Source organism: Echinops telfairi, unplaced genomic scaffold, assembly GCF_000313985.2.
Source record: "Echinops telfairi isolate 266 unplaced genomic scaffold, ASM31398v2 ScPeMD7_443;HRSCAF=831, whole genome shotgun sequence".
Classification (NCBI taxonomy): Eukaryota; Metazoa; Chordata; class Mammalia; order Afrosoricida; family Tenrecidae; genus Echinops; species Echinops telfairi.
The window spans coordinates 26,800,862-26,812,049 of record NW_022104341.1 but is presented as its reverse complement, the minus strand read 5'-3'; the positions used below and the strand labels follow the sequence as shown (position 1 = coordinate 26,812,049).

The 11,188-nt window shown below is 38.5% G+C and overlaps 1 protein-coding gene across 1 annotated transcript in view; it reads left to right on the top strand.

The window, feature by feature from the left end:
- Nucleotides 1–11,188, top strand: part of RPAP2 (RNA polymerase II associated protein 2) — a 106,192-nt gene that overhangs the window by 8,033 nt on the left and 86,971 nt on the right. Inside the window, exons 5-7 of the mRNA XM_045292041.1 lie at nt 1,233–1,331; nt 1,603–1,668; nt 5,205–5,296. Of these exons, the coding sequence (XP_045147976.1) occupies nt 1,233–1,331; nt 1,603–1,668; nt 5,205–5,296 (257 nt within the window). The remainder of the gene's footprint in view (nt 1–1,232; nt 1,332–1,602; nt 1,669–5,204; nt 5,297–11,188) is intronic.

The window sequence follows — 11,188 nt, the reverse complement described above, 5'->3', positions numbered from 1 at the left end:
TAGATTGATTGTTGTTCCCTTGTCCCTGGGTTTGTTAACACCACTCCCCCGCCTCCCCCTCTCCCATGTCCCTATTGGTCCCCTGTTTCTCCTCCAGATTGTTTATCCTGCCTATCTTATCTAGATAGACCTGCAGAGATAATAATATGCACAAAGAACAAGACAGCAATACAAAGCAACAAAACAACAACAAAAACACAATGACAAAAAAAATAGAAAAGCCTATAAATAATTCAAGGTCTGTTTGTTTCCTGTAGGAGTGTTTTCAGGCTGTGTCTGATGGGGTGCCACGGCCTGGTATTCCCTGGGGACTTAATTGATCTGTTCCCCTTGCTGTTCTGTTGCACACTCTTAGTGTTTCCCCTTGGTGTGGTGAGGTCAGATCGGGCACAATTCCCGCACTGTGTCTCCAGTGTTGTCCCCTGTAGCACTATGGGTCAGTGAGGGACATCATGTCTCATAGTAGGGCCGGCCCTATGGTCTCTGTGCATTGGCTTCTCTGAGCAGGAATATAGTCCTCAGGGATTGGTGGGCCGGGGTATGCTCTACTCTCTCTTCCTCCCCCTTCATTGGCTCCTGTGTGCTCTGATCAGACATTTCTCTTTCCCTGAGCTGTAGCTTCAGTGCTGTCCTCTGAAGTTAATTCTTCTGGGGGCAAGGGGGAGCTGTCCACGTAGTTGGGATTGGAGCCGGTCCCTCAGACCTCTCTATTGGTTCCCTGCTTCATACAAATATGTTGCATTCTCGTGTTGGAGGACTGGGTTGAAGTCTGGTCCCTCTCTCCCTGTGGAGATATAAACAGCCCACCTGTTGGGTGGGTTAGTGACCAAACCAGCTATATCTTATACCTTTGTAAAATATTAGATTTTTGAAAGGTATGTCTTACACCTTTGTAATCCTTAAGAGTTTCTACTGCAAAAATAATTCATTTTGCTTTGGTTCAGCAATCTATAGCTCCACTTTTTCTCCTGCCTCATAATTATTTCATAAACTGTATGATTTACAAAGAGGTGTTTTATTTTATAATAGCTAACATTTATTGAGTCCTTACGATGTAACAGACTTCTCGAAGTGCTTTCGCTTTATTAACTCTGGGAGAAAGATGTGGCAACCTGTTTCTGTAAAGATTATGCTGATCTACTGTAGGATGTTAGGATAAGAATCAATTGGATGCAGTGGATTTGGTTTGGTTTCCATTAATCTGGGGGACTCCCCCCTTTGTTTCATCATAGGGAAAGGTCATCACATCTGATCACTACAATGATGTCGTGGATGAGCGTTCCATTAGTAAACTCTGTGGTTATCCTTTATGTCAGAAGAAACTGGGAATAGTAAGTAAACTAGCCTTTTTTTTTTTTTAACATAAGCTCTTTTTATGTGTAGTAAAATACTTTGTAGACGCTGTTTAACCCTATAACACCAAGTGTGACGTTTTCATAACATTTAATTAAATGTACATATTAATATATATTGATAGCCATGAAAGTAAAGAATAAACACACGCAAAAATTTTTCCCTGAAATTAAAAATTCAGGCATTATAGGGATACAGCTTTTGTTTGTGATTTGAATTATTTTCTAAGCTGTGGTTTCTTTTTATTAGGTTCCAAAACAGAAATATAAAATTTCTACAAAAACCAATAAAGTCTATGATATTACTGAAAGAAAGGTAAGTTCATGGGTTATTTTCAATGTGGTGCTATTAAAGTTATAAAATAACTTTTTAAAATCTTAACTTTGGGAGAAGAACCATAAAAACATTTGCATTTATTTGTAAATAGGATTAAAAACACAATTTAACTTGAACGTTTAAAAGTGAAAGTGCATATTGGCACAGCTTTGCTAGTGTTAGGTACCATTGAGTCAAATCATAGCGACCCAGTGTACAACCGAACAAAACACTGCCCGGCCTCTGCCATCCTCACAGTGGTGATCGATGAGCCCTTTGCCACTTTCTGCTCCTCTCTGGTACATCCTAATTTCTTCTGTTCGCTTTAGCAGCAACTCTACATTTCAGAGCACATTTCAGTCCCTGCTGACAGTCACTGTAGCCTTTGGTTGCTTGCTTTCTGGTTTTTAAATGAAATTTGACTTCATGGGTGATGTTCTTGAAGTCATCTCACAGATCATCAGGCTTTGGTCATTACTGTTCAGTGTATCAAATCTGTATCTGAAGTGGTCTCTCAAATCAGATGGGGTGTACTCAAGGCCACATTCTGGTTCTCACGAACTTGTTTTCATTTTCTTCAGCTTCAACATGAGCTTTCCTTATGAGCAATTGATGGTCTGTTCCACAGTCAGCCCCTGACCTTGTTTTGGCTGATGATATCAAGGTTCTCTACGATCTCTTCCCACAGATGTAGTCAGTCTGATACCTATGTGTTCCATCTGGTGAAATCCACAGTATAGTCACGGTTTATGTTGTTTGAAAAAAGTATTTGCTATGAAGAAGTCATTGTTTATCATGCAGTCTCAAGAGCATTCCTATCACCAAAGCCATGTTTTCCAACTACTGATCCTTCTGCGTTTCTAACTTTCACATTTTAGTTGTCGGTAGTTATCAATGCATCTTGACTGTATGTTTGATCAATTTCAGATCAAAGAAGTTGGCAGAATTCTTTAATTTCTTCATTACTAGCTTTAGTAATTGGTGTGTAAATTTGAGTAATATTTGTATTCGTATAGATCTGATCACAAACAATACTATACTTCAAAATAGAAATTGAAGTGATCTTTTCCTTTTATCCTGGCATAGTCACCTATATGATTGATGATTCAGAATGACCAGCCCCAGTGCACTGCAGCTCAGTGTGATCGGCCGAGTTGGCTAGGGAAGCAAACCCAGAGACATTCATGTGTAAGGAAGAGCTTTCTATCAGCAGCTATATATTGAGAAAACCTCCCAGCCCAGTCCACCTCACGTCCGTAAGTCCCGTGCTAGTCCATAGGCCCTCTTCAGACTCACGCAGTCACAAGCAACGATGCAAAATGCAGGAAGTTCCCAGACCGGTGAGTGCAGTCTTATGGCAGTGGACCCATCTCCAGGTCTCTGGCAGCAATCAGGGTCAGTCAGCAGGAAGTTTAAGGCAGAGGCAGAGTGGTAGGGGCGTTTCCCAGGGCCCTCCTTTTGAGAGGGCCACACCCGCAAGGAGGCACCATCAAGTTGTGACCTGATTGACAGGCTGACCTCTACCCCTACACTTTTATATATATATATATATCTTTAAGTTGACATGAAATTACGTAACTACCACACCTAGGCTATCACTATTTTTTTTCTTTTAAATAATTGTAATATTGGCGTGCTTGCACATCCAATACGTCCATTCACATACGTTGCTGTTCAGTCCCATCAAGTGGAGTTATGCATCCATCAATGCCATCAGCTCCCCAGCTCCCCCATCTTTTTCCTACCCTCGGCACCGTTACTCCTGTTACGCTTCTGTAGAGCTATCTATCTTTACTCTCTTATACTGAACAATCTTAAATATACAAATGAGCATACGCAAATGTAACATGATTGATGAGGAATATCAAATGTCAGCCTTAATAGTGAGGGGAGGAAATCTGAAAAAACTAGCAGATAATTATGTGATTCATCAGTGCCATTCCGCACCCTGGATTTATCATCCTTTCCATGTGGCCCTGAGAGGGACTGCCCAATTACCCTGCCAGGTGGATTTTAGGCTATCAATTTTTATGTGTTCATTTCACTTTTCGACAATTTCTAATTGTCAGAGTCATACTTTGTTCCATATTTCTACTATTAATGGATGTTTGCAGCTAATCTCAATGAGTTGTGCCCCATCAGCAAATTGACATCCTGAACCAGTGACATAGCTTCAGTATTACAACACGCACGCCACCACAGTGTGACAACCAACAGGCCAGTGGTGGTTTGACATGTAATTACAATTAAATCATGAACAGAAGAGAGAACTTTAAACACACTCCCAGTTCTGTGGACACTGATAGAGGGCAATAGAGGTATTGCAGACAAGTGGAAAAAGGATGGATATGTTTCCATCAGTGGGCCTGCCACAGTAGTTATCCATATGAAACACATGGATATTAATTCCTATAAATATCAATTTTAGATAGATGAAGACATAATGTAAAAGGCAAAATTTTTCAAAGATTATGTGAGAATATTTTAATTTATTTTTTTGAGAATATTTTCATAAACAAGATAAGGAAATATTTCTTAAGACAAACTTATAGATGGTAGAGGAAAAGATTGATAAATTTGTCAAATTTCAAAACTTATCAGAAGTTTTAAAAAAGGAAATTACAGTTAAAAGAGTCATTTCTCACATATCATAGATTCATATTCAGAATCTACATAAGACAACCTAATAGAAAACTGGATAAAAACTTGAAATAAATGTTTCACAGAAGGAACTTAAGTGGTTAATAAATATTTGAAAAGGCACTCAACTTTATTTGTAATCAGGCAAACGGCAATTAAAAACAGACTGATTTACATTTTCACAGCCCATTAGGTCTTTTAAGACTACTGTGGTAGTAAAAAAACCATACAATCTTTTTGAAAAACTAATACAGTAAAGTTGAACTTGCACATACTTTATAACCAATTCTTCCTATTTTTTGATACCCTGGAGAAATTCTTACCCATGCACACCAGTATGCATGCATAAGGATGTTCGTAGCAGTATTATATTGGGTGGTAATAGGAAAAATCGAAACTCAGTTGTCCGTAGGCAATAAAGTATATTGTACTTGCACAGTGAATTATAATGCGCAAGGAAGATGAATAAAGTATTTCACCAGTGAGTCTTCTAAGCATAGTGTTGAACAAAAGAAGCAAGGAAGAATACAAAACAATGTGATTCTGTTTAGATAAAGACTAAAAATAGGCAAAACTGAAATGGTATTGGTACCGTTAGCTTAGGAGGTTTAGTCATGTAATTGTACTTCATTTATTTTCTCTGCATATTACCACATACATAGGTTAAAGAACAGTAAGAATTATTAACACAAAATTTAGGACAATAATTACCTCTGGGCATGTGAAGATTGATGCGGTTTTAAGGAGGGGCAAATGGGCCTTAAAAGTGTTCTGCCTATTTCTTACCTTGAGTGAAATAGGTTTTCATTTTATGTATTTATAAAACATTTCTCCTTATGCTCTGTACATAAGTTTTCACAATATGAATAAATAACATACAGGTTTTTATTTTTTAGTGTTTTTGCAGCAATTTTTGTTACAAAGCATCCAAGATGTTTCAAGCACAAATTCCAAAAACTCCAGTATGGATTCGAGGAGAAGAAGAAAGGTAATTTAAGTTACTAGTGCATGTGTATATTTGTTTATATGTTATTTTAATTGTTCCTTGATACATGGAGAAATTAAGTCTTTTTCCATAGACTGTTAACATTGTACGTACTTTAAATGTAGGACAGTGGTTGTAAATATATATTTTTAAAATCATTTTATTGGGGGCTCATACACCTCTTATCACAATCCATACATACATCAATTGTGTCAAGCACATTTGTACATTCATTGTCCTCATCATTCTCAAAACATTTGCTCTCCACCCAAGCCCCTGGCATCAGCTCCTCATTTCCCCCCCCTCCCTCCCCATTCCCCCCTCCCTCATGAAACCTTGATAGTTTATAAATTATTATTTTGTCATATCTTACAGGGACAGTGGTTATATTTTAAGTACAAAATTTTACACTTAAAAGTCAGAAATTTATGTTTACAAATGTTATTTATCGGTTTGTTATTTACTGAATTTTTTTTTTTATTTACAAATCCTGAACTTTATCTCTGACTTCCTGCTATGACAGTTGTGTCTAGGAATCCTTCTAATCTAAGCATCCTAAGATAAGTGTGTTCCATTTTTCAGAAGACACTGGATCTTGAGACACAACTCAACTCTATGTTGTTTATAGTAGGAAGTTTTCGTAATAATAGCAGTAGTACTAAGATTAGAAAGCTCAGGTTATTTATTTGTTCTTCATTAAAATCAGGGAGGTATTTTATTGATTTAAATAAAGTCAATTTAGAGTAATGTTTTTAACAAAAATAAATGCTATGGAGTGCTAAGATTTTATTTCCTGGGAAAAAGTTAAACATTTGAAACATTTTACTAGATGTTGAATTGTAGGAGAAAATATTGAGACAGAAATGGTATAATATTAAAAGGTCATAAATTATTATTATGAGAGTGAAACTACGTTAACTAGGGATTCCAAAGAAAGGATTAAATTAATAGCATTATGTCCCATTTAATGCCCCATAATATTTGCTAGAAGTTATAACAACAGAAAGGAGCTGTGGTGACTTAGTAATGTGTTGGGCTGTTAACCACAAGGTCAGCAGTTCAAACTCACCAGCCACTTTGAAGGAGAAAAATGGGACTTTCTGTTCTCATTCAGATTTACAGTCTTGGAAACCCACGGGCAGTTTGACACAGTGGCAGTGATCATGGTTTAGTGTAACAGCACCGCCCATTGTCATGGAGTCAATTCCAACTCATAACAACTCGATGGGCTTTCCAGGGCTGTAAGCTGTAGAGAAGCGAGGTGCCACATCTTCCTCCCATGGAATATCTGGTGGCTTCAACCACTGCTCTTTTGGTTAGCATCTCGGTGCTTAATGACTGTACTACCAGGGTTCCTTTATAACAACACAAGGCAGTGATATTTACAGGAGATAGCTAGCAAGGAACCAAATAAACCTAACCACAATTTAGGCATAATGAGATGGTAATTAACCAAATGATACCATGCATGGTAAGTAGAAGGACAGGGAAGAAGATGAAGACCCTCAACAAGATGGATTGGCAGTGGCTGCAGCAGTGGGCTCAGACATGACAGTTGTGAGGATGGTGCAGGACTAGGCAGTATTCTGTTTTACATAGGGGGAGTCAGAACCAACTTGGCTCTATGTAGTAACAACAGGTGCCTAAAGAACTCTGCCTTAGACTGACAGGGGTGGGGCGGGGAGCTTTACTACATGTACAAGGTGATGTGACATGCTCTCAGTTCATTAGTTTTGACACCCAATCTTATGCTGTTTAGAATATATAATTAAACATAAATGAAGGCGGAAGTGTGCATCGTTTCTTCACCAGCCTTTCTGACTTAATTGCCTGGAGGATGAAATAGTGTGGTATTGTTTAACGTGATTTGGAAATTAAAAATACCTTTTACTTGCCAGTCTTTCTCCATTTTTGGTGTTTCTTGTACCACAGCTGCCTATCATCTCCTCATCCCTACAGCACTTTCCCTAGCCTGAGGGGGAAAGGTAACCATTCTCCACTGTTAAGACTTTAATTTATCCTCAACTTTGCTTCCAAAGTTGTTTTCTCTCCTTTTTAATTTTATCCCTGTATGTCATAACTCTTTACAAATGTTTGTTTGCTTGTTTTTTCTTTTAAATGGCAGAGTTCACTTTGTGCTAAGATGCTCCTGATCTAGCCATGGTATTAGAGATCAACTCATGTACATGTAAAACCTGAACAATGAATAAGGAAGACCGAAAAAGAATTGATGCCTTTAAATTAGGGTGTTGGCACAAAATGTTGCATGTACCATGGACAGACAGGAATGAATGAGCCTGTCCTGGAAGAAGTACTTTGGACATGCTACAAGGAGAAGAACATCTTGCTTGGTATAAATTAAGAAGGGTCAGAGAAAAAGGAAGCTCATCACAGTGGCTGCACTGATAGGCTCAGTTGAAGCAGCAGTTGTAATCGTGTGCAGGTTGGGCTGTATTTTGTTCTAAGACATGAGAGCACCTGCCAGCAGCGTGCCAGCCTCCTAATCTGCTTTAAATCTGTTTGCCCAACCACCATTTCTAGTAGCTCCTCGGCCCAACCACCATTTCTATTAGCTCCTCGGCCCAACCACCATTTCTATTAGCTCCTCTTTTTCTTTTTTTTCCAAATACGGTTACTTGATACTTCCTTGGCTATTTTAAAACTTCTCTTTTCTCTAGTCTTCTAAAACCTCACCATTTTATACACGATCTGCCACCTTTCTCCTAAATCATGAAGCCCTATCACTTTATATATGTAGTTTTAAAATTCTACCTCATCTGTGAGTCCTTTCACGCTTTACTGAAAAATGAAAGATGAAAATAGCCCTAGTTTTCCTACTCTGAACTAATCAGTTTAATTGACATTAAAAGTGTGTTATCTGTGCTTATAAGTATCTTGTAGGCTTTAAAACACAAGATTATAGGGTCCAAGGTGTGAGTTTTGTTGTTAGGTGTGATCCGGTCTGTTCTGACCATAGCAACTCTACGTACAACAGAATGAAACACTTGCTCAGTCCTGCAGCATCCTCACAATTGTTCCTGTGCTTGAGCCCGTTGTTGCAGCCACTGTGTCAGTTCATCCTGTTGAAGACCTCTTGTTATCTGCCCCTCCGTTACCAAGTGAGATGTCTGTCTCTGGAGACTGGTCTCTCCTGACAGCATGAACAAATTATGTAGTACAAAGTCTCACCATCCTTGCCTCTAAGGAGCACTTTGGCCCAACCTCTTCCAAGACAGGTTTGTTTGTTCTTTTAGTAGCCCATGGTACTTTTAATCCTGCTCTCCAGCACCGCACTTCCAACCCTCGCGTTCACCTTGGGTCTTCCTTAGTCAGCGTCCAATTTTCACATCATACGGAGCAATTGAAAATAACATGACTTGGGTCAGACACACTTCAGTCCTATAAGTAGCTATTTCAATAGCTTTTCAATACTCTAAAGAGATCTTGTGCAATAGATTTATCCAGTGCAATCCATTGTTTGATCTCTTGACTGCTGCTTCCATGAGCATTGAATATGGATCCAACCGCGACAGAAGTAAAGCCTTGATGACTTCAACCTTTTCTCCATTTATCTTGATGCTGCCTGTTCATCCTGTCGTGAGGATTGTTCTTCCTTACACTGTAATGTAATCCATACTGAAGGTTGCAGACTTGATCTTCATCGGAAATACTTCAAGTCCTCCTCACTTTCAGCACGCAAGGTTGTGCCATCTGCATATCACAAGCTATTAATAAGCCGTCCTCCAACCCTGATGCATTTTTCTTATTCCTCATGAGCACAATGATGTGTTGTAGAATTCCCCTTCTTCTCAATACTATCCATAGTTTGCTATGATCCACACAGTCAGATGCTTTGGCATAGTCAATAAAACACCAGTACCGGTAAACATCTTTCTGGTATTCTCTGCTGTCAGACCAGATCCACCTGACATCAGCAATAACATACTTTGTTCCACTTCCTATTCGGAATCTGTCCTGGACCTCTGGTAGTTCCCTGTCATGGTACTGCTGCACCTTTTGTTGGATGATCTTCAGCAAAATTTTACTTGCACGTGTTATCAATTATATTGTTCTATAATTTGAGCATTCTGTTGGGTCATCTTCTTTATGGAATGGGTATCAATATGGATCTCTTCCAAGTCAGCTGGCCAAGTAACCATCTGTCAAATTTTCTGGCATAGACCAGTGCTTCACCAACTTGTTGAAACATTTCAGTTGATATTCCAACTATTCTTGTTGCCTTGCTTTTGGCTAAGGCTTCCAGTACAGCTTGAACTTCTTCGTTCAGCACCATTGGTTCTTGTTCATATGCTACCTTCTGAAATGGTGGAACAAGGAGCCCTGATGGTGTAGTGGTTACGCATTGGGCTGTGATCTGCATGGTTGGCAGTTCAAAACCACCAGCAGTTCCTCGAGAGAAAGATTGGGCTTGCTCCTCCCATCAACAGTGAGAGTGTCTGTCTATGAAATGGTGGAATGTCGACTAGTTCTTTTTGGTACAGTGATTATTTTTTTCCATCTTCTCGATGCTTCCTGCATTCTTCAATATTTTGCCCATAGAATCTTTCAGTATTACAACTTGAGGCTTGAATTTTTTCTTGAGTTCTTTTAGTTTAAGATATGCTGATTGTGTTCGCCCTTTTTGGTTTTCAAACTCTATGTTGCACATTTCATTATAGTATTTAACTTTGTCTTCTCAAACTTCCCTTTGAAATTTTCTGTCCATATCATTGACTTCATAATATTTTCTTTTTTTTCCATTTATTTATTTAGTAAGTTTTTATTTAGGATTTTTTCTGGCTTAGTCACTCTATTACTAGGAATAAGGATAATATGATAATACATTTTTCCTATCCTTAGGTAGGAAACTTTGTCAGTCTGGGTAGACTAGAGAAACAAATTCATAGCCACTCAGATATATAAGAGAGAGTTTTATATGAAGTGTAATTGTACATTAAGAAAGTATCCCAACCCAGTCCAGTCCAAGCCTATAAGTCCGATATTAGCCCATGTAGCCAATACCGATCTATAAAGTCCTCTTCAGACTCACGAAGCGCATGCAATGATGCCGAATGCAGGACGATCGCAGGCCAGTGGGTAGAGTCTTTGGATCCAGTGACTTCATAATATTTTCTATTTGCTTTAGTTACTCTTTGATTAAAAGCAAGTTTCAGAGTCTTCTGATGTCCACTTTGGTCTTTTCTTTGCTGGTTTTTTTTAATGACCTTTTGCTTTCTTTATGAATGGTGGTCTTGTTACCTCGCACACCTTATCAGATCTTCTGTAATTAGTGTTCACTGCATCAAATCTGTTCTTGAGACAGTTTTGAAATTCAGGTGGGATAAACTCAAGGTTGTATTTTGGCCCTCGTATAATTGTTTTCGTTTTCTTCAGCATAAACCTTACATATGAGCAATTGTTGGTTTGTTCCACAGTCAGCCTCTGGTCTTATTTTAGCTTCTAAAATTGAGCTTCTCTATCATCTCTTCCCACAGATGAGGTCAGTTTGATTTCTGTGTATTCCATCTGGGGAAGTCCATGTAAATATAGTCACCTTTTGTTGACAAAAGGTATTCGCTATGGACAAGTCGTTGGTCTTACAAAATTCTTTCATGTAATCTCCAGCTTCGTTTCTATCACCAAGACCATATTTTCCAACTGTTGTTCCCTCCTGTTCATTTCCACTTTGTACATTCCAAGTGCCAGTAATTATAAACGTATTTTGATTGCACATTTGATCAATTTCAGACAGAAGTCATTTGTTGAATTCTTCAATTTCTTCATCCTTAGTTTTTGTAGGTGGTGCATAAATTTTTTTTAATCGTTTTATTAGGGGCTCATGTGACTCTTATCACAATCCATACACACATCAATTGTGTAAAGCACATTTGTACA